This window comes from Vidua macroura, chromosome 18 (assembly GCF_024509145.1).
Source record: "Vidua macroura isolate BioBank_ID:100142 chromosome 18, ASM2450914v1, whole genome shotgun sequence".
Lineage (NCBI taxonomy): Eukaryota > Metazoa > Chordata > Aves > Passeriformes > Viduidae > Vidua > Vidua macroura.
The window spans coordinates 10,297,691-10,321,388 of NC_071588.1; the positions used below are offsets into that span (position 1 = coordinate 10,297,691).

At 43.0% G+C, this 23,698-nt stretch overlaps 1 protein-coding gene across 1 annotated transcript; it reads left to right on the forward strand.

The window, feature by feature from the left end:
• Window positions 1-623: 623 nt before the first annotated feature.
• On the forward strand, window positions 624-17,602 carry SUDS3 (SDS3 homolog, SIN3A corepressor complex component). Its single transcript, XM_053993984.1, has 12 exons — window positions 624-804; window positions 2,217-2,286; window positions 3,148-3,203; window positions 3,525-3,596; window positions 5,114-5,133; window positions 5,669-5,825; window positions 7,691-7,786; window positions 9,449-9,510; window positions 10,406-10,427; window positions 11,059-11,164; window positions 15,070-15,154; window positions 16,763-17,602. The coding sequence occupies exons 1-12, from the start codon at window positions 645-647 to the stop codon at window positions 16,859-16,861; spliced, it is 1,005 nt and encodes a 334-aa protein (XP_053849959.1). The 5' UTR covers window positions 624-644; the 3' UTR covers window positions 16,862-17,602.
• Window positions 17,603-23,698: the final 6,096 nt, after the last annotated feature.

Genomic DNA, 23,698 nt, shown 5'->3' on the forward strand with positions numbered 1-23,698 from the left:
GGTGGAGCGCTGCCGGGAGGAACAGGGAAGTAATTTCTCTATTAAAATATAATAAAATTCGAAAGAGTACAAGTGTCCTAATGAGTCCGTCTCCACTGAGGCAAGGTCCTGCTCTGTGTCTGGGGAGCAGCTCTGCTGTGTGTCTGTATCACAGAATGGGTGAGGTTGGAAGGGATCACAGTGGGATCATCTGCTCCAGCAGGGTCATCCCAGAGCACGAGGCACACGGCGCTGGAATATGCCCAGGGAGGGAGACTCCACACCCTCTTTGGTCTGTGTTCCGCTGCTCGGTCCCTGCACAGTGAAGAAGCTCTTCCTCATCTCTAGGTGGAACTTCCTGTGCATATTTCTGCTCGTTGCTCTTGTCCTAGCTCTTGGCACGTCTGAGCAGAGCCCGGTCCACGAACACGAGCCCCGGTGGCCGCAAGCCGCTGAGGAGTTAAACCGCACCGCCAGCACTGTCTAACGCCGTGCCGCACACTGGGCGGGGCCGGGACTCGAACCCGTAACCCCCTGACCCGCAGGGCCCGCGTTGGCCGGGCGGGGGCGCGGCGGCCCCGGCGCCGCCCGGAAGCGGAAGCGCGGCCGCGGTTCCCGCCGCGGTTGCCGAGCGGCGGCCGCTCCGTCCCGTCCCGCCCGCGGCCATGAGCGCGGCCGGGCTCGTGTCCGCGCCGCCCGCAGCCCCGCCGGGGCCGCCCGCCCCCGCCATGGCCCCCGCGCCCGACTACTACGAGGAGGAGGAGCTGGAGAGCGCCGAGGAGGAGGACGGCGAGCGGAGCGCCCGGGCCCGCGACTCCGACGAGGGTGTGTAGGGAGGGGGCGGGGACGGGGTGGAGGGCAGCGCTCCGCGCGGTGTTTGGGGAAGGGCTGGGGGCTTCAGGGGTTCCGACGGCGAGAACACCCGAAGGGAACAAGGACCCGGCAGGTTGCAGCGGTTCCCCGCGGAAAAGTAAAACAGCGAAGCCGCTGGAGAGGTGGAGTTGTGGCTTCGCAGTGGGACACGGGGGAGCGCTGAGCAGGGGCACTGAGTGGCAGAGCAGAGTGAAAACAGGAGAAATCCAGTGTATTGGTTCTGCTTCCGTGGTGCGAAGGGGGAAGGACGCAGCTAAGGGAGGAGACGATGTGGACAGAAGTGTAGCAGTGCAGGAACAAAAACCAGGGAGCAGGGGAGAAGAGGAAATTAGGTAAAACCCAGAGTGGCCAAGAGTGCAGAGGGCATAAAATGACAGGTAAGGGGGATGTAGAAGGACTCTTGGGCAGCGGCTGTTTCTGGCAGCAGAGCCCCCCATCCCCTCTGGTTGTAGATGGGATGAAGATGCAGAAGGAGACAGGGTCGGTGAGGCTCACCCAACAGAGTATGGAAGTCCTTTGTGGTGGCCCAGACATTTAAGTACATTTCTTGTGGTTAAAAAACTACTTGGTTTATCTTTGGTGCTTTAAATTTTATGTTAAGTTTAAACTTTTTGTAGTTTAATAAAAATCTGAGAAAGGTTTGATTTAAAGGGCTGGGTTTCCCTGCCATGTGTAGGGAATTAGCTGTGGTTTAGGTTTCTCAGCTGTACCCTGTAAAATCTGGAGGCACTTGCCCCTCTTTGGGAAAGTAATGGATTGTTGGCTCCTCGTGTGTTACAAATAGAAGCCTGAAAAGCCTTAGCAGCAAACTAGGAATCCCACAGTGATGTACTTTATTTACAGTTTATACTGCCTATCTATAAAATGCAGCTATCTTATGGCAGTGCTGGAATTTGGATGTTGAGGTACAAAGTGAAGTATAGGTGAGAAGTTCAGATCCCAGCCAGTGCCTGCTCTCTCTGGTGAGACCTTTGTGTCAACCTGAGCAGCACCGAGGGTGGAACTCCAGTTACAGGTTTGTGAAATGTCATTCAGCATCTTCAGGCTGTTTGTGTCTCACCTGTGTGTGAGTATCAATGCAGAGCCTCTTGTCATAAATGGGAAGAAATTCCCAAGCTGTCTGAGGTTGAAGTTGTTCGTGTTGTTCTGCACTGCAAATCTCACAGTTGCAGGAACATGAGATGTTTCATTTCCCTCCTGAATTCATCTCTCAGGTTGTCTTTGATGCTAAATTCCCTGAAGGGTGGGGATTTCTATTTTGTTTGCCTGTTTCCTTGTTTTTAATTTAAATAATTTGCTACTTAGTTTGTTTTTTTATTTACATACTTTTTAAATTTTAACAAGTTGTTTTTTGCCTTCTTTAGACACTGAGGATGCCAGTGAAACAGACCTGGCAAAGCATGAGGAGGAGGACTTTGTAGAAATGAAAGAACAGTAAGTAGCCCATTCCAAATACAAGTAAGGTGATATTCTATTTGTTTGTGGGTTTAGGGGTGTTTATTGCTTAAAGTTTGGCAAAGTTTTTTTAAGTGCTTTGCCCAGTGGAACAGCTCATGAGTCCATACACTTGTATTTCTGCTCTCCCCAGTGACTTTCTCTGTTCTGTATAAATTCAAGGAATTAGGGGCTGCTGCTGTTTTGGGCAAAGAAATAATTATGAGTTCTGGGAGCAGCTGCAAATGGATCCTGCTGCAGACAGATCCTTCAAATAAAATAAAGGCTCTGCTTTAGATAAGCCAAGGAAAAGTAAGATGCCTATCCAAATGCCTTAATTGAATTCTAGTCCTGAACTAGAAACTGACTTTTGGGAGACTTGAAATAGTCTGTCCATAGTGTGTAGGAGCATTTGCAGTATTTTAAGTTCTTTCTTATTGGCAGAGACCTGTTTTTATACAGCTCAGGAAGATTTGGCTGGTGTTGTACCACAGATGTGTGGTAAAAGAAATGCAGGAATAGACTCTAGTGGTTTTTAAAATAATGTGGGGAGCTCATACACAGCTAATAAAACTTGACATAGTGCAAGAATGATTCTGCTGTAAAGTTTCTGATGTTTGTAGATCTAAAAGTCATTTTAGGTTTCAACAACAACAAAAAAATCCTGTTTTATCCCAAATTTTAAACCCATTTTTAAGACAGAATGAGAACCTTTCATGGGAATAAAATCCTTTAAGTTTGTAGTTCGTTTGTTTCCTGAAGTTCTGAAAAGTTTTTGATTCTGTGTAAACATGTAACCTCAAGAGGTGGTGGAATAAACTATGTGTGCTTGGTGTTCAAAGTTTCCTGCTGTGTTTGCAGGATGTATCAGGACAAACTGGCATCTTTGAAGAGGCAGTTACAGCAATTGCAGGAAGGTAAGCTTAGAAGAGTAGCTTTGGTTTTTATATTCAGCACTTTTCATATGTCATAGAAGGATGAGGGTTCTGGAAGGTGGGAGCAGCACCTTTGACTGCATGTTGGCTCTCAGCTGTGCTGCAGGGTTAAAAATGTCAGCTGCTTCCCATCTTTTCTCCATCTTAACTCCACTTGTAGTTAAGCCTCTCTGCTAAAACACTCCTTAAAAGGAGTGTTTTTACAAAAGCAGGGAATGTGCTTTGAGTGGTGTATGACTCCTTGAGGATATTTAATATTTGGGGGAAAAAATACAATGAGAATCTACAATTTATTTCCACTAGGTACTCTTCAGGAATATCAGAAAAGGATGAAAAAGTTGGACCAGCAGTACAAAGAAAGGATACGAAATGCAGGTAAAGTGGAATTTCTGTCTTAAGACACTGCAGATAACTTAAATGTGTGTTTTGTATAACACTGAAGTAAAAAAGAGGTAATTCTGTCCCTTAAAGAAAAGGAACTTGCTGGAGCAAAGGGATCTTTGGGTACATTGTAAGGTTTTCTCAGAGTCCACCAAACATGACAGGATCTACTTTGATTATTTTTCTTCCCTTGATCAGCCTTGTTTGCTGACTGATAAACAGTTTTAGTCTTCGTTTGTGTGAAGCAGCACAAGTAAAAAGATGACTCCATTTTTATTTAACCCACAGTGTCTCTCTTTGGTTTGTTGTTTTGTGGCCCTTGCTGAAGCCTTTGGCTGCCCTGTCTCCTTCAGTTTGCAGGAGTGGGGAGTTAGGAGCACGTGCTTTCCCCAAGATCTGTTTGTGAGCAATGACCACAGAGCATTTGCTGCTGGAACTGTTGTTCTGCCTGGCTGTGACGTGGAATGGGCTGCCTGCACTTTGTGTACTGCTCTGTTTCAAGGAGCAAAGTTAATTTTTAAAGTGCCCAGTGCTTGTCCATCTGGGTGTTTTTACTATGTTGCTGCAGAGGAATGGCTTGGAAAGATGCAGCTGCTTGCCTTCTCTTTCTTCTTCCCTTTCCAGTAGTTTCCTACCTTGGATATTGAAGCAGGACCTTTTATAGAAGGCATTATGTGGATATAGGAAATACAGCTGCTCCTCCTTTAGAAAAGCAAGCAGTTCTGTATTTCTGAAAGTGCCTGGGGAAGGTAAAGGGTTTGCTTGAGGAACTGAAGTGGTTTGAACAACTTCTTGTTAACAGGAACCTGTCTCCTGAGATGAATTTCACTAATGATTTAGGTTGGAAAAGACCTTTCATATGCACTAGAGCTGCATCCTGACAAGCCTGGGCTGTTTTGATAGAATTAAGCCCCAGTGCAAACTGGTATTTCTGGCTGGCCACGAGCAGTGCTGCAGCAGCAGAGTTCTTCCACAGGAGGGCAGGTGGTGATCACTTGGAATTTTATGAGTAAAAAAATCCAGCTGCCTTGTACTACAGGAGTAAAGGTCTTTTATGTTTGTCCTCGCCATGCTGAGGTTTATGAAACCAACAGTTTCCATTTACCTGCATTTGATTATCTACATAATGCTGCTTTTAGGCTTTGCAAATAGAAAATTTGATTTTATTGCAGCATTCTTATATTTGGTGTATATCTATTACTGTTTAATTTTTTTTTTTAAATAATGTGTTGCTACTACAGCTTGAACTGAACTGAATAGTGTGCAGTAGTGGTAGCTTTTCAGTGATGTGACAATCTGTAAAACACCTCTAGTAACAGTGTATTTTTGTGGAATGTTTTCACAGTCACTTTATTTTCAACATAAAGCTCTGAAGTCAGAGTAGAGATTGGATAAGTACATGAATTATTTGCTTCACTGCCTGTCTTAGCTGCAATATTCAATGGCTTAAAATGTTAGAGTAATTTTGTACAGCTTTGAAGGTAATAAATTAAGTCTTTCTTGTGTTTCAGAACTGTTCCTGCAGCTGGAAGTAAGTACTCCTAATTTATCAAAAATATGCATTAATTAGATGGAAGAGGCATAGACCTTGTTTCATCAGCCAGTATTTGGCTTGTTTTCCCAGAAGGCTTAAAGAAATTTTCTTCCTCTAGCAGTATTGTTACACTTGAGATGTAGAAGAGCTTACTGCTGGTATTAACCTCAAGTAACTTCTGACTTTCTTGTTAAAATAGAGTTTAATATTTGATATTGGGCTCTTGTATGTGGCTATGATTTGGGCTGGTCAAAAAAGGGTGTTTAAGCTGATGGGTGCTGTTCAGAAATCAGCAGAGCTCTCTGCTAGGAGCTTGATTTGTTATGCAACATTAAAATATCTTTTTGCAAATAATTATTTTGCCAATATAATAGCACTAAGTGGTATTTAGATGTTTTTCTGTAGAATGTGAATATTGATAATCTTTAGAACTTGGGCCAGGTGTGAACTGAAAAGCTGATCAATAAAGCATTTGAAAATATCATTAACGGGAGTCCTTAATTAACCTTCTTGCTCTTTGGGTTTGCATTAGACAGATCAGGTGGAAAAAAATTACGTGAAGGAAAAGAAAGCAGCAGCAAAGGAGTTTGAAGATAAGAAAATTGAGCTTAAGGAAAACCTGATAGCGGAGTTGGAAGAGAAGAAAAAGATGATTGAGAATGAAAAGCTAACTATGGAATTAACAGGAGGTAAAGAAGATAAGCACCTGTCATTTGTGTTACCCACTCTGCTCCTGCTTAGGAAAAGAGCTGTAGAGGTGTCAGTGCTGGTTTACACAGCTGGTGGGAAATGTCAAGGGGGGCAGAGCACACATTAATGGTCCTTTAATGGAGAAAGCAAATCAAAATTCAGTGCATTGTTCACAGGAGAACCAAGCAGGGCCAGTGGAGCAGCAGAGAAGGATGATGGGCTTGTTTATATGCAGGGAAAGAGCATATAATGTATGTATGTAGCAATAAAACTATTGAGATATGTCACAGTATTGACCTAACCTAACAGCTTGTAAAGCTGTGTCCTTGTCTTCCTGCAGGAGTGGGTGCTCAAGTAGCTGCAGAAAGCCAAACAATGAAGGTTGAAATCGGCTGCTTAAAGTCAGAAAACAAAGATTTGTGGGTTACATTTGTGTCCAGGCTCTAGAAAATTTATATTAAATGGACAGATTTTTTTGAGACAGTTGGTACCCCTGGTGCCTTGCATGCTCTGTGGTAATGGACACAGGGGAGCTAAGTCAGGGGTTAATTATTCCTGCAGAATTCTGTTGCTGTGGTACTGATGTTCTTGGAGAGCAGCTCTCTCACTTCATGGACTGATAGTGTGGTTTTGTTGCTGAGGCCTGTCCATGAGTTACACCCTTCATATATTTCTTGCATAGTATCTACAGATCTTGTATTAACTAATAATGTAGTTAATACTCAGAAGTGAGAAATAAACCCTGTTTTGGTGTATTAAATGGTGCTCTTGGCTTAATATAAACTCTTAGGGCTGATGTGGACTGGAAAGCATCTTGAGTTATGCTGTTTCCCTGGTAACTTGTTTTATTTATTTATGAAATCTGGTCTCATGGTCATCCTTGTTCAATCTTGAGAGGAGGAGAGAAGGAATTTGGTGTATTTTGCACATGCAGAGCTGCTCAAGGTTTTTGTGTCTAGTGGGAGCCAAAGTGGCTCCCCAGATGGAAGTGCTTCCCAGGAGGTGATTCAGGGGTGCTTAGAGATGAGCCAATAAATCTCAGCACAGAGAAAGGGAGGTGGGATGATGTGTTTGGCATTTATGGTGTGGTCTCCTGGCTGCCAGTTCAACATATATTGATGAATTAAGGAACGAGTTGAGAGAGTTTAGTGGAGTTGTTCAGTAAAGGTTACCTGTAGGCATTTGGACAAACTAAGTTCAGATAATTATTTGGTGATGAGACTGATGTTTAAGCTTTTAACAGACTTTCTTCTTTTTCCCCAGTGCATATGCTGCAGTTTACTTCCTGTCAGCTGCTGCTCTGTGTGTTATTAATTAGGCTAATTTCATTAATCATTCTTAGGTAATCTGAATTTAAATATTGTTTGTTTGAAATCACTCCAGCAGACTTGTATCAGTCTTCAATGCAGAAATTTTCTCTAATCTTTTGACAAAGCTGTTTTTCTGCCTTGAAGATGAGAGAGCAATTGATTTGTAGCTGATGTTTTACATGCTATTAATAATCAGAGTTGGGCTGGGAAGGAACTCCATGAGCTTGGCCTTTTAAATCTGTTCCCAAGCAGATAGGGTGAGCATGAAAGGAGCTTGCCTTGAATCCTTGTAGCATCATTGTGCTGCTTATCTGTACCTGGAGCAGCTGTAACCATGGCATTGCAGCACTGGCACTGAACAGTGACCTGATGGGAGAGAACTTGGATTCACTGTCAGCACTTCCATGCTGCAAGCTAGCACACACACACACATACAAAAAAAATCCAATTTGCTGAATGAAAGAGGAAAGATTCTTTTCCCTGTGCCTTGTATAGAAAGCTGCTGCTGCTTACTCCTTTCTCTCTGGTCTTATCAGCTCTCCATTTCTCTCCAGATTCAATGGAAGTGAAGCCTATTATGACGAGGAAACTGAGACGGCGACCAAATGATCCGGTTCCTATCCCAGACAAGAGGAGGAAACCTGCCCCTGATATCCTTTCCTGGAGTCACTGTTGGCTTTGCAGCTCCTGTGCTACCCACACCTTTGTTGTTTTGTACAGCAAGGAAAAGGAAATGAAATGCTAGGATCAGATTTTAACCTGGGAAATACTGAAGCACAATTGTCATGTATAATGTGTGCTAAAGCAATACCAGCAGTTATACAATTCAATACATATATGTGTTTGGAAATCCTTTGGTATCCTAATTTAATCCTTACAGTATCATAACTTTTTTTGTCAGTGACAATAGTTTGAATTCTACAGGCAATTTATTTCACTAAAGGAAAACTTAAAAAGAACATTAGATATGTATATATGTATGCTGAGATAATTGACTCCATAGATAGTAAATGGCTTTTTACATGAGCCAGAGCTTTTCTCATTTCAAGACGTGACAAAGCATTTACCAGAAAGATCATATTTGTCATATCAAAATAGTTTTTCAATTTCTGATAAAAGCTTCAGATCTCTAATCCAGAGATGCATAGCAAAAGCAAGGATGCTAGATTTGTTCTTTGAATAAGAAAATATGAAGATTCATCTTGTTTCATGTATCACAAGAGACAGAAAAACACATCTGTGTAATCCTTAGGATCTGCCTTGCTGCATGTCTCAAAATTAAAATGTTCCTTGGCTTCTGGAAATACGTTTTTAGCTCCTCTGTGATGATAGGCACTTTTTCTATTTGTGTATTAAATTCACCTGCAGAGGAAGGCAAGGATATTTGCTTTGCAGGGGCTTCTTATTAGATTCTAAACCTGTATGTCTTAGATTAAAAAAACTTATCTGAGTGACTCTCATTTTCTGAAGGCAATATCAAACCTTGAACTTTTGGAGTTCATGCAGGATGGTCATGAGCATCTCCAGTTTCAATTAACCTCCTTCTGGTTGAAGATTCTGTTCACTCTTTCAGGAAAAAAAAAGTCATTTATTAGCGCCCCTATCTCATCCAAAATAAATGAGTTTCATAGTGAACATGACCTGCTAATTGAGCATGATACAGCAACCACACAGGGAAAATCTCTGCCTTTGCTCACTGGGAGAGGATTAAAGTCCATCAAAACCAAAATCCTTGAAATGCAGCCCAGCAATTGTTAACTTTAGTGTAATACTTTGAATACTTTTGGCTAAAGACTTGTTATGAAAAAATAAAAGCACAGCAGAGCTCGAAGAAGACTGTAATACACTAATTTCTATTTTCAAAGGTTTTGGGTTTGCTTTCAGGTGCATTGTAGGCTCTTATTTATCCCCAACTACACAAAATTTTATTTAACTAGGTTTAGGTGGAATTTAGCTTCATTGTAGAAAACCTGGAGTGAGTCTGTTGTTTCAGCTCACAGATTCTTCTCCACAGAAATAAAAGATGGAAAGCACTGAAAATGCTGGTGCTTGATGCTTCCATGAAGTAAATGTCAGTGCACTAAAGGTTTTTCATTGATGGTTGTGTTTGAATAAGCTAAAATGATATAGCACTCTGCTGCTAAGATGGTGGGGATGGACTTGTATTAATTCCTCTGACAAGAAATCCAGCTCAAGATGTTTATTAAAATCCTGGAAACCTTTTGGCTTACATTTATTCAAGTGAAATGTCATTGACCTTTAATTTTTAGCCTTGCTTGTCAAGAGCTTATGGAAACCTTAATTCTGGATACCTCAGCTAAATTATTTGTTGACTGATGAGCAAATAATGGAGGACCTAAGAACGCTGAATAAGGTAGGAATTGTTGCTTGACTGTATTTCTTCATTTTAAAGAGAAGGCAAATGCTTTCTCCTGAAGAGAACAGAGCTCTCTTTAATGTTCATTTTTGAGATGTGGGACTGTTTCATCCCCGTAGGCATTCTGAAGTAGCACAAGAAAAGATTCAGCAAGATGGTATCTCCTGTTTTTTACTGAGGTTTAATTAACCTAATTTGAATGACTGTCATGTAAAAATATTACCTTTTGTGTGAACCAAGGGATGAGCTATGTTAAGGAGTTTCTTCCTCATGGCTGAACAGATGTCAGTGTGTTTTTCTGGGAGATCACAGGCTGCCTTGGGTTTAAGCCTTAGTGTGGGGGTTTTTATTAATTTATTAATTTTATTAATTTTTTTCTCCCTGCTGTCACAAGATTTCAGCAAGCTGGATAGGGGGCAGTGTGCATGTTTGTAGTTCTTCTGGTTTTGATTAACATATTGTTTTCTTGCTGAACACTTGAAGGCTTATCTAATTCCTTAGAATATAAGCATCTCATTAAGGCATTTTGAGGATGGTGGTAGAACACTGGTTTTGTGCCAGCTGTTGAGGTTTCTCTAATGATTTAGCTCCTGTATTTTGTGTACCCTGAGAAATGTTGTATCACATTCAGAAATAGTGTGTTAGATGGGTTTGACTCATTGGAGTGGGTTGTCTGAATGCTCTCAAGTTCAGTTTTTTGGCCTTTGGATCATTATACTGATCAGCTGCACCTTTGGCTGTCTAGAGCACACTGGTTATGTGTTGTGCCACTTAACAGAGCATTAAAAATAGAAATATTCAGAGTGTGGAAAGTAAGATATTTGAAGTTATCACTGCAGCTTCTGTGGCTCCTGTCAGATCTCTAACACTGCTTTGCTCTCTTCCCTTGTAGCTTAAATCACCCAAGAGACCAGGTGAGTTACAGATGCAGTGGAACTTGTTCTGAGCAGAGAACAGTACTGCAGATACTTGGCTGTGGAATTGCTGTTCTTTGTGTGGTGCTGATGTTTGTTAGGGGTGGGAAGGGGGCCATGAGCATCTTTGGTGGCTGAAACATTTGGGCATGGGACAATCCAGCTGGAAAAGAGATTTTCCATTATATTCAGGTGCATCTGGGCACCTTGTCTGCTGCTCAGCTCCACTGGGGGATTCACCACTTATGGTTTTATGCCTCCATCTCTCCAGATGTGCCCATACGCTTTATTTCAAGACAGTGGGACTAACTTGCCTCAGTAAATTTAACCATATTTAACTAATTAATTGTGGATTATAACTAAAGCAAAATCAAGGACATGATGTCCATCACTTACCCATGAATGTTTTCTCACATAAATGCTGTATTTCAGTGAATATTTTAATTCAAGGCAGAGGTCAAGTTACTCATCACAACATATAATCTTTTCCTGATGGATATTTGAGTTTGCAGCTTTCTCTGCTTGCTATTTCTGCACACACAACCTTATTAACTGCAGTTTTGCAGTCAGATGTGCTGCTGTGAGATGGGCACGTGCTGGTCTTTAACCAGAGTGTCTCTGCTGTCCCCAGCCTCCCCCTCCTCTCCCGAGCACCTCCCAGCTACACCAGCAGAGTCTCCAGCACAGCGATTTGAAGCTCGGATAGAAGATGGCAAACTCTACTATGACAAGAGATGGTGAGGCCTGGGGGGTTTCTGTTTCCATCAGTCTTTGTTGTGTAGTGAGGAGGCAGAGGCTGCAGAGAGAAATGGCTTTGATCAAAGAACTGGTGGACAAAATGCTTTTGGGCAGAGGTTTGCTGCTCCCTCCACAAGCTCATCATGGGGCCAGTAAAGCAGAGGGGATGATGGAAGGTTCACACCCTGCAGGCTTTCAGAGATAACTGGTGGCTCCAATAAAAGGAGACTTGAACCTTTTCCATGGCCCACTGTGGCACTTAGGAAGTCAAACCTAATAAGAGGTAGGAGAGGCAGCAGCAGCCACAGTGGGATGTGACTGAAGCTGCCCAGTTTGGACACAGACACTCCATGATTTACTGTCAGCAGCACTCCCATTTCTGAGGTTCACATTTGTGCCCAGCGTTCCACAAGGTGGCAGAAGAAATGTCATCCACCAGCTGCTCAGGATGAAAGATGCTCCTAATAAATCCAAATAACCTTTAAAGATAAAACCCACCTGGGAGAGGCAACTTCAGAATTGCTGATTGAATTTATCTCTGTTGAGTTTTTATGGCCATACAGCTGTACAAGCCTCACAAAACACAAGGAAAATATTAAATTCTGCAGAGGAAACTTGGATCTTAAACTAAATCCATGAGAATTGCAAACCTGGATAATCAAGGGGGCAATCTTGAACTCCTTGAGCAGAAAACAATATGCTTTCAAAAAATCATCTGCTTATTTGTAGCCTACTTCAGTGTTCTGGTGGCTCAAAGCAACAAGTGATGAGGCTAATTTTATCACAGAAGTAGATGTGAAGCTGGTTTTTTTACACAGCAATCCACTTGGCCTGTTGGTCAGTTTTTCCTTCTGCCTGAAGTTTAATTGAGAGTTCAGTGTACACAGCTCTCATAAGAGCTGCTCCCTCAGTTTAAACATTGATGAAGTGTAAAGCAGATAGGAGCTGAACAGGCTACTTATTCCACAGACTCATCAAGGGGTTTTTTTTTTTTTGCTTTCATAATTTTTTTGTGTGTCAAGTGACTATTCCCAGGATATATTTGGATGAATAAACTCTTCTTCAGAATTTTGAGGCATATGAAGTACTTGAAAAGTGTTCATGAGTAAAAAAAGAAAAAAAAAAAAAGCATCTGAAGTAATCTGTCAGTAAAGCTCAAAACTTCCCAATAAATTTAAACCTGGAAGAGCTTCAGTGGGCCCAGAACCTCAGCAAAGCACCAGCTCTCTCTAAAGGGTATCTAGCTGTGGCATAAAGCACTTAACAGATATTTTCACCTTGCTGAATTTGCTTGTTATGGGGGTCTTGCTGTCAGGAATTCCAGCTGTTGTCTTTCCTGTCTGCCTTGTTCTTAATGCTGTTTTAATATCAGTATCTTATATTTTTTTGGTTGTAATAATCTTGCTTAGATTTTTTTGATTGATAATAAGTAATAGTACTTGTGCCAAGTAGCTGGTATTTTTAAAAAATGAAGTAACTTGGTAGTGGGAGGGTATTTCTTCCTAAGGTGCATAAAGAATGCTGGCATGCACAGAAATCCTAAACCTGACAGCTCAGGAATGACTTTCTCTGTTTCCTGATGCAGCCCTGCATGACAATTACCTGAAAACAGGGAATGTTTAATGCCAGTAATGAACCCCCTGAAGTCTTGCAGAGACATTTCACAGATGTCTCCAGAGTGGAGTGTTCCAGGTGAATGTGGAATTAGACTCAGTTTTTTTAATCCTCAGAGCTCTGTGCTCCCCCAACAAATCCTAAACCACAGTTCAGTGTAAAGCAACCATATTTTTGCTCTTAGCTTTGCTGCATACAATAATGCAAAGGGATTTCCTTCAGTCTTTTGATGGAGTTGCACTTGGAAATCTTGGCCTTTTCAGTAAAATATTTTATAGCAGGAAATGGAATTATTTCAGCTTGCTCACTTGGTGTGTTTTACCTGCTGCAACAGCGAGAGTTGTTTGGCTCTGCTTTCTTGAAAGCCAACTTAAACCCCATTGCATTTTTCAACTGAGGTAATTTCCTAATTCTGTCCCTCTCTGGATATATAAACTTGGCAAAAGGGTGAGACATGACCAGGGAACTGATGCACCAGGGTGCTGTGCCTCCAGCTGCCCTGTCTCTGAGCCAGCTGAGACAACTCCTCAGTGAAACACTGCTGACTTGGTTCTTTGCCTTTTCTGGGCACAATTAGCATTCATTTACTGATGGAGAGTCATTCATGATGTGAAATCCAAGGGCTGAATGAAGCCTCTGACACGTGTGTCATCAGCTTTGGAATTCACTGGTAATCAAAAATTGAAAGTGGAGGAAATATTTCCTTGTCTGTGTGGGCACAGCTAACACTCGAGAGCTGTTGTTTGCTCTGGTTTCTCCTGCACTCCTGCTGATTGTATCAAGATCAAAACTCTTGCTTAAGTACTCACAGCATGGCATGGTAGGGCACTGCTGGACTGAGATTCTTGTCTCATCTTAGTGAGGCCTGGGGTTTGCAGTAGCTTATCGAGTTCCTCTGTATCATTTAATGACATCTGGACTTGCTGAACTGAGATTTTTTTGGCTCAGATCATTGTTGCTTTGCATTGCCCTGGAACCTGCTGACATTGGTTCTGTCAAAATGAAGGAGAAAGACACTCCTGTCCAACCATTGCTTTAAAGGTTGCAGGATTTGGGGATTTTTTTTAATTCCCTTATCCCCGCCCATGGGTAATGAGTCTGTTTGGAAGGCTCAAAGCTGACACTGATTCCAGCTACTGGCAAGCACTGTGAAAATTCTGGGGCTAGAATTTTCCAGTAGGAAGAGATTGTGGAATAAACCCTTGGAAGACTTCCACATGTACAGTATGGTTATTGTAGAAAGAACTGTAAAGTTTCAATAAATTCCTGTATTTTGCAAATGGCAGTCGGGCTGCAGGGGGTTGCACTGGGTAGCTGCTGAGGGAGTATCTGTGCAGGGATCCTGCAGCTTGGATTGCCCAGATAAAATCATGATTAGGGGAAAGGTAGAAATACAGTCATGCTTTTATAACTGTAAAGTATTTTGGTGCTTGCTTGATTAAGATGATTTACTTCCAAATCACCTGTTCCAGTGTAATTAGTTCTGCCTGTGGAGCAGAATGAGGCAGAATGAACAGAAAGTGGGGGTTTGGGGCTGGCACACTGCAGCACTTAGAGAAATGTGGGCTGTGAAAGAGGGGAGTCCATGGAATCAAATTCAGAGTTATGAATTTCAATGTCTTTGTTTTATACACAACACATTAAGAACAATATGATCTAAAATGGGATGAAATGGATATGTTTAGTCATGGACTCCTTATGGCAGATATTTACAGCTCATTGCAGAGTCAGTTACCCATTAGTTCCCATTTTGGGTATTTTCACAAAATAGGACAGCATTAGAAATTAGAGGTCTCATTAAACAATGCACAGACTGCACTGATTGAGGGGAATTCACTTTTGGTGGTGGTGGTGCTCTAGTAATTCTGTATTGGGGAACAACTTGAGTACCTGTGATTTGCTCTGTCATACTTTGTCAGGCAAAATAAGGAATCCATCCCGAGTCTGAAATGGGAAAGGCTGCTTGGATTAACCCTTGAAGCCTGGGTGTGTTGTCAGTCACTGTTCCCCTGGGCTGTGGCTGGGGCTCTGCCTCTCCCTCTGGGCAGTTGTGCAATCTGTTTTCAGTAACCTTCAGTGCAGAGTTGAATGTGAGTTAGGACCCTCCTATATTTCAAAATATCCTCAATGCAGGGGGTGTGTGTGTGATCAGATCACCCCCTATCTTGCAAAAATTGAGAAAGTGGTGTGGAAAGAAAGGCAGATTTGAAATTTACTCTGTCCAGCTTTATCTATAATTGATTCATGCATTTCCCCTTTTTTTTTTTCCCCTTCTTTTTTCTCTTTGCAGGTACCACAAGAGCCAAGCTATTTACCTGGAGTCTAAGGAGAACACGAAGATTAGCTGTGTGATCAGTTCTGTGGGTGCCAACGAGGTTGTGGCTGCTTTTATTTGTCAGCAGAGGGGGGAAAGACATGGGTTTAGTAAGGGCTGAAGATAGATACCTGTCTGGTGTGTAAAGAAGCTGAAGCCAAGATAAAACTGACTTGAGAAATCTCTTTTTGAGATGGGAAGAGACTTGCTTTGTTTCTGTGTTTTGCAAGCTCCTGCAGCAGTTGGGCAAAGGGAGCACTTTGTTTTTGCAGATTCCAGACACTTCAGGGAAAGAAATAATAGATTTGAGAGCACTTCTCCTCCATCAGCCAATAAAGGAACTTAATTTGTTGTAGCAGCTAAGGGAAAACACTTTATTTTCCCCAGACTGAGTTGCATGTGGGATCTCTTTGTGCCACAGCTGTTCCCTTGCTGTGGTAGTTGTGGCACTCAGTTGTTCAGATAAAAGCAGTGGTAGTGTGCTTATGGGTGCATTAAAATTTGTTAAAAGTCATTACTGTAATTTAGCAAAACTAATGTATCATTCCATTGTACTGTGGTAGAATATAAAATTGTACATGTTTGTTTCCTACAGTTGCTCAGAGTTTATGGATTTTTGAATTATTTTGGCAAGCAAAACATTCCAAATCCTTGGAAATGTTGCAATCGGGAGATGATTATCAATGAACGTTGATTTTAATTTCTCTGGAGAAGTAAATTGAAGTAGAAATCCAGGCAAATACTAAATTCATTTTATATTAAGGGATCTGTTAATAAAGTCAATTTATAACTAAAATAATAAGAGTTAAATTAATTTACTTGCCAGGCCTGTAGCTAATATATGAAGAAAAAAAAAAGTTTAGGGTAAGTCAGAGGCCAACATAACTTTATAATCCTTTGCATTAGGAAATATTGGACTTCCCTCCTAAAATACCTCAGTACTAAGGAGTGGATAATTCTTACTCAGTGTATTTTTTAAAGTATGTTGAAATGCATTAGAAGGATATAATGCAGAGAAAATTGCTCAGAGTTGATTTTTAAAGTACAGGTTTTTAGATCTAAACACCTTGAAGGTGATTTCAAAAACTCTCTGGAGTGGCTGCCTTGGTGGCAGCAATTTGTCTTCTGGCACGTGGTGTGAATCCTTCCATGCAGGTGGTTAAAAGAGAGGCCCTTTTATCTCCAGACACAATCTCTGTGGTACATTGTGGGAAATGCTTCATGGAACAGAATCAGAATAAGCTTTTCATTTGACTAATAGTTACTTGTCTGGGCAAATCCCAGGATAGATAATTTGATGATCTGTGGATCTAGAGAGACTTAGTCTTGATTAGGCAGAGCTCAGTGCCACGGTTCTGTTGTGAGCTGCCGCAGGAGGAACCTGCTTTCCTGATGGTGCTTGAAAGAGTCATTTTTCTCGAGGACTGTTTTGAGCAGGAAGTTAAGGAGGTGAAGTTAGACACCTTATTTAATTTTCTACTCAGGTTGCAAATGCCTCACGTGGGGAGGAAGAGGGGATTAACCTCATTGATCTGTGCCCCCCGAGGTGTTCAGCTCCGACACTAAGACACAGAGTTAATTTGTCTGTGTGCTGCTTGCTGCGAGTTTTCCCTTTTTCTCCCCTAATTCATCTCCCTGCTCCATTCTTTTTGCCCTTCCTCTCCTGCAGATCTGGGTGAGGAAAACCAGCGACAGCACCAAGATGAGGATCTACCTGGGGCAGCTGCAGCGGGGAGTGTTCGTGATCCGCCGGCGCTCGGCCACCTGACTCTGCTCTGCCCTGTCCTGGTTTCTGTCAGATCACCAAACCTCTGCCAGGGGCTCTCAGGCTGCTCACTCCTCCCAGCAGCAGGGAACAGTCCTGACCTCTGACGAGACACTTTGTGGCTGGCCACATAATCCCCAGTAGTCCTTAAACCTTTAGTGATGCCCAAGCACTGCCCTGGACTATTTCTGGATTTTGCATCAAGCTTCTGTACGCTCTCTTTGTATTTTGGGTGACTGTTTGAGAACTTGGCATCATCCTCCTTTTTGTTGTTGTTTCGTGGTGCACAGATGGGACTTGTGTGTCAAAAACATCATCATCATGTTTCTGTTGGGAGTCAGACCAGTGGAAGAAGCTTTGCTTGTCAAGACCCGAGGTTATTTGTGCTTTTTGGCCTTGTTTTCCTGCAAGGCTCAGGATTTTGGGCAAAATATGAATCCTGCCAGGTTTCAGCTGCAGCTGAGAGATGCCTCCAGAATACCTGGTGCACAACATCAGCTTTATTGGATGGACTGTTGAAAGACTGGAGACTTTTTTAGGATGGTGTGAACAGCTCAGAAACTGCTGAAAATACAGTGATTTTAATGTAGCTCAGAGTCACGCGTGGTTAGTCAGAAGCTTCCATTTCTCTTCACATTAAAGAACCCTTCAATGAACAAGCAAAGCATGTCTGTTTGCTGATAAAATTAGCTGGGATAGGTGGATGACTAAATTAAAGGAATAATTACCTGGATTTTGCAGATAGCAAGGCTGTATGAACTCTGTGTGTGTCTATAACCACTGAGATGTAAAGAGGCAAAAAATCAATTTCACTTTTTCCACTGATGCTCAGAATGATGGGTTATGGTGGGATCCTGCTGACAGGAGATCTGTAGTATCCTCCCAAGGATCCTGGTACAGAGTAGGAAGTGGCCTTGACATGCTGTTAGCTGGAGCCTTCATTCCCTGAATGCTCTGCAAAGAGCTCCTCTTGAAGGCTGTTTTAATTGCTGGAGTAGCACTACACTTGCCCTCCTGCAGCACAAGTGAAAATGCCCAAATAATGACATTAAGGTGCTCCCTAGGTGTTTAAAGATCTGCCTCTGGCATTCCTTTGTTATTCCCAGTCATTCCAGATGGCTGGAAGCACCAATGCCACATGGTGCCCTGGCAGTGCTGTCACATCTCTGCCTTCTGCACAGAACAACGTAGTGCTCCTTTTGATTACTACTCAAAAAGTTGTAAATTCTGTCTTTCTCCATCTCTGGCACTTTGAGGCATCTTCTGGTTTTGCTTTTGAGCTGCCTTCTTGTTAACATCCATCCAGCCTTAGTTTGGTGTGTGGATAAATGGAGTCCAGGGAAGGGAGTTGCAGTGGCTGTGCCCCTTCCTTTCCTGCAGTTGGGTGGCAGTCACATCCCAAAAACTGATGCCTGTACGTGGGCCTGGAGTGGAGTGTGATGGCTGAGTTCCTGATGTGGCTGAGACACCTGACTTGATTTTTGCTGCGTTTTGAGGATCTGGAGCTCTGGCAAGGAAGGAGAGGGTGTTTCCCACTCCTTGACAATGTGCCATCTCTGCTGCAGCTTAGGCAGCCAAATGCAGCAGGCTGGATTTTGTCGAGTTAACAGCTTACTTAATATAACTTAACATTCTCTGCACATGTCACGGGTTTTTGATAAGGTGATGATGTACCAGACAGGATTTGTCACTGAGCCTTTAAATGAACATCGTTCTAATAATAAGAAGTGCAAAGGAAGTAGCAGGATTTATTTCCTGTCTGTATCACTTCATCAATACATACATTTGTGGGAATAGCTGGTGACTTGTGTTCAGTGTTGGGGAGATACTCTGCCAGCAGGGGTAATTTTGGGAGTTAACAGAAGTGTGGCTGGGATGTCAGTGTGTGTGGGACAGGAGAGGGGCTCCATGAACCCATGGTGAATCAGGGCACTGCCTCCTCATGGGAGCTGGCAAACCCCAGTCTCAAACTCTTCCACACCAATCTTATGCCTCCAGGAGGGACGTGTGAGGTTGTGAGCTTTGTACAACTTCTGTCAGAATTCTTTGCCAGTTTCCCCAGTGCCCCTGGGTCAGCTTTTGAACTGTTAATTTCTGCTTTTGGCAGCCCTGAGTAAGGGTTGTACTGCTGTAAATGGCTCAAACTTAACTGCTACACTGAAGGAATTTTGTTTATAGGCTACTTCATCCTCAGTTTCTTAATGAAATTGAAGTTTGCCTTGCCTCTGTCGATCACCCTAAAGAGTAGATGTGTCTCACAGAGTACATGAATATTGTATCCTGGGTTTTTTATCCTGGCAGGCTGTTCTGTAATGGCCTGCGCCATTTGTGAGGCTGGAAGTGATAAAGTGCAGTGCCTTGCTATGCACTCAGGGAAGCAAGTGCTTTTTTTTTTTTTTTTTTAATCCTAAAAAGATGCACAAGTAGTTCTGTGGTGAGGATGAAGCATGTGGAGATCAAGAGTGGAGACATCAGCTGTAGAGCTGAAGATTTCCTGCCACGGGTTGGAAAAATAAGAGACAAGTTACTCAAGGAGATGGACACAAGGTCTTGCTTGAATTCTAGGAGAAAATTGGTTTTTCTGTCTGCTCTTTGCCTGCTTATCATCAGTCTTGAAGGATCCCAACCCTCTGAACAGAAACAGCTTTGCTGCAGGTATGAAACAATTTAATCCTCATTAGGAACAGCATTCAAAGCAAATTTAGGAAATGGCTTTAACTCGTCGTTACAGTAATTTTAAAGAAAGGTGAACCTTCTGCCAAAAATAGACTTTTATTGAGGGTTAAATTGCAGTTGGCTGAGTCATATTAAGCATTTTTTTATTGCCTTGAGAAATGGACTGTGATGTTGATATGTGCAAAATAAAAAAGACATTCCCCCCCAGCCATTAGATGTTCCAGTGGAAGGAAGCCAGATCAGGGAGGCAACTTCCAGGGCTTTTTTGACATCATTCTCAACAGAAAGGTTTCCAAAGAGGCTTTCTCCAAGGACAAATGCTAATACACAAAATTGGCTTTTTTAGTTTATGTGCTCTGCCTGGAATTTTGTAACGAGACAAAGGGATTTAATGACAGAAATCTTAATTGTTTGTCGTGTTTTTTGTAAATTTCTGGGGAACTTAAAGAAAATAAAGCTTAAAAGAGCAAGAAATAGCTTTGTGGGTAACTGAGGTTCTTCCTCTTCCAGAAAAAAGGAAAAGCAGCATTTATTTTCTTGTTCCACAGGAGCAAACACTGAAATATTCAGAAATTCTGAATGGGTGTCTAAGGTTTGCTGTTACTATTTTTAGTTTGCCCAATTCTAAAGCTAAGAATTTAATACACAGTGAAGTATTTTGAAAACAAAAGAATGCACATTTCTGTTTTTCCATGATTTATTGAAAACCTATTTTCACAGAAACTTCAAATTTCATACAGTTAAAAAATTCCACTGTTGTAATGTTTTGCTGAATGTGGAAAACCCCTTTAATATTTAACATCAGCTCAAACTTTGGGGATGCCAAAAATCTTTTAATACTTAAGTGCCTATCACTTTACAGTGGAGAATTCCGTTTATTTGGATTCCTCCTTTTTAAGCAAGAATGCTTTTCTGTAAAATATTGATTTCAATGTTTGAATAGGCATGCAGAGGAGCTTGGGTTTATGAACCCCCCCCCCTAAAATATTTGGGTGTTTTTTTTTTTTCCTCTCCAATGTGATGCTAATAAATAAGGAGAAGGGAGAGAGTGGCTCAACGAAGCCTTGGGACCAACATTAAAATAACATTTAGGTGACAACAGAAATGCAGAATATTCTCCATGGTGTATATCTGAACAGGATGGGTGTCTCAACTCCCCTCACATAATTAAAATGCTGAACAGCAGCACAGGAAGAGTTACTTAAGCCTTTGGTTCTAAAATAGCAATGCTCTGAGCAAAGCCAGGCATTTGTGGGGCTTTGGAACCGAGAGCTGTAACCCACGGGAAGCAGCTGCTGATTTATTCCATCAATCTCACATTTGAAAGCTATCAGTTCTCTGGATGCCTCAGGTAGCTTTGTCATTTTTCATTTAGTTCTAATTTGCATCCCCATGTTCTGCCCTGAATCCTGAGAGGGGGGAAAAAAGGCAGAATAGTGATGAAATGTACATTTTTCATTTCACTTTATTAACGCTCCTTATTTTTATTGAGTTTAGGATTCTTTGGAGGGTGGTCACTGCCTGCAGATCTCTGCAGGTTTAATGGCCAGCCCAGGTCATGAAAGCTAACAAGCTTTAACAAAAAAAAATAAATACAAATGCAAATCCAGGGGGAAAATTGGTATCTTCAGTCAAGGTTTCTGCTTGGTGGTTTCAATCCTGTTTGGAATTGGTGACTGAAGGGTTTTTAAGTGAACAGACTGGTGGCACTGGCTGACACAGGTTTGGAGGACAGGCTCAGGACACATGGATGTCTGCTTCCACCGTTAAATGAGGAGGTAAGTCAAGTTTTTTTTTTTGCTTTTACTTTTTTTTTGTTTTCAGGGTGTTTGATAAACGATTGATTTCTGTCACACAGTTGAAGGCAGCTGCTGATCATGTCAAGTTCCTGTTAACACTGAAAAATTACTCATTCTGGAGAAGAAACAGCCTTTTGCCCATGATCTAAAATTTAGCAACACTGCCTAATGGCCACAGGAATATATTTTTTCTGATGTGATTAGACAAGAAACATTCCAAACCTCACACATCATGAGGCATCACGTAATGGGGAAGGCTCTGAATACTGATGATGCTAAATCATGTAAAGCAGTTGCACAAAATGTGTAGAAAAGTAGGAGGCAAAGATGCTGTTGGAAAGGATTTCTGGGGTGGTAAAAATCTCATCCACTGAGATTGGGAATTGCTAAAACAATTCAAGACTGTCTGGAAAACTGAGACATGAAGGAGAGTTTGACCTGGGACCCAGGGATGCTCAGTCTGTAATGGGATCTCAGCATTAGAATATTGATTAGGTCTCATTTTGGACCAAGCCTGGAGTTTTGCAGTTCAGGAAAGTGAAATAAAACATGGCAGGGTTGTTACCAGCCCTGCCTCAGCCTCTTGGTCTCATCTTCCCCTGAGAGAATTCAAAACTATGGATTTGTTTCCTCTTTCATTGAAATTTTTTGGGAAGAGCTTTGAAAGTCTGGGTGAAATACAGAAATGCAGTGTCTGTCCCCTGAAGAAGAATAAACCCTCCTCTGTTCCAAGGAAGGGACAATTGCTGGCAATCCACTGAGTGGCTCTGCCACAGCAGGGCTTTGCCCCTGGAGGATTTCATCCATCTGAGTAGACACAGGTGCTTGCCTGCCATGTCCAGGTGCTGTGAAGGGGAGTATTTAGCAGATATTTTGGGCTGCAAAGCTGCAGTTTTGGTGCTCTCATACCTGGGCTGCCTGGGTGTGGGAGGTGGGGTGTGGAAGGCAGATCTGGACTGTGCTTGGAAGGAATCATGGAATCACAGAATGGTTTGGGTTGGAAGGGACTTTATTTAAAAGATCATCTTCCACTCCCTGCCATGTGCAGGGACACCTCCCACTGTCCCAGGCTGCTCCCAGCCCCATCCAGCCTGGCCTTGGGCACTGCCAGGGATCCAGGGGCAGCCACAGCTTCCCTGGGAATCTGTGCCAGGGCCTCAGCTGTGCAGTGAGCAGGGCTGGGCACCTCTCAGTGCTAATCTGCCTTTCTCAGGGAAGTCTGAAGGTTTTGTTTGCTCTGAAATCCCATGAGGGCCAAAGGGAGCATTAGGGATGCAGTTGGATGTGCTGGGCTGGCTCGTGCCAGCCTCTGCTACCCCAGTGCTGATTCCCTGGGGGGGATCTCACCCTCGTGCCTTGTAATGGATGTGAACAGCCTCAAACACTGGCTGTGGCCTTCCTGAGGCCTGCAGTGCCTCTTTATCTTGTCACCCAAGCAAAGGTATCAATAACCCGCACAGCCTCTGAGCAGAGGGGTTTCTCCCCATCCATCCTGCCTGGCAGGTGCTCCATCTCGATTATGCCTCAGCTCTGCTCCATCTGTCATGTTCCTGGCCTGAATGACAGAGCAGGAAGGTGCTGCTGGTGGGAGCATTTCCTGCCTGCCTAATGGGGATGTAATTAATGGATGCAGCCAGCCAGCCGAGCAGAGGCACGAGGCCTCTCCTTCAGCCACCCAACCGTGCCGTGTTACACCCTGCTCCATGGTGGTGCTGCATATTCACTTAAATTCTGAGGCATTGCTACATTTAATTAATGTGTGAGAGTGAACCTTTCCACTGCTCTGCAGCCTTTTATTGCCAAGTACCTGGCTGGATGGATGTGGTGTCGTGCTGCAGGGCCAGGCAGGCTCTGGGTACGTGGCTTGTCACTGGGGTGATGCCTGTGACCCGGGCGGTGGCCCAGCCCTCCACCCTGCCTGTCACTCGTTCCCTCAGTGAGCTGAGTGCGCTGCACAGGGGCTGCAGGGACACTCACAAAAATAGGGCTGTTCAAAGGGCTGCTTTGGCTCTCACCCTGCTTCCCCCACGGTCTCCTTTGGGGGCAGACATGTCCTGAGCTCCTGCTGGAAGGCAGGCGGTGAGGGCGAGTTTTGCTGCCTGGGAGTTTAACCCAGCCATCATCATCATCATCATCATCATCAGAGCACCTCGCTGTTCATCGAAAATTGGGGTTTTTACCTTCTGTGTTTTTGGGACGTGCTGCCTGCTCTCAGCCCTGGCACAGCGTGGCCAGGCCAATGCTCGAGTCCTCTGGGGCGCTGTTACAAACGAAATTGGGCAGCACGGTGTCCGTGCCGCCCCTGCTCATTAACTGGTTTAATGAGCCTCTCAAATGGCTTTGGGGCGGAGCACAGGCTCCTGCT

Bases quoted from the DNA above. Each gene is read 5' to 3' on its own strand.
- SUDS3 (XM_053993984.1), top strand. From the start codon at position 645: ATGAGCGCGGCCGGGCTCGTGTCCGCGCCGCCCGCAGCCCCGCCGGGG. The intron at 5,826-7,690 runs GTAAAGAAGATA...ATTTCTCTCCAG, and splicing joins AACTATGGAATTAACAGGAG to ATTCAATGGAAGTGAAGCCT. The intron at 15,155-16,762 runs GTTGTGGCTGCT...CCTCTCCTGCAG, and splicing joins GTTCTGTGGGTGCCAACGAG to ATCTGGGTGAGGAAAACCAG.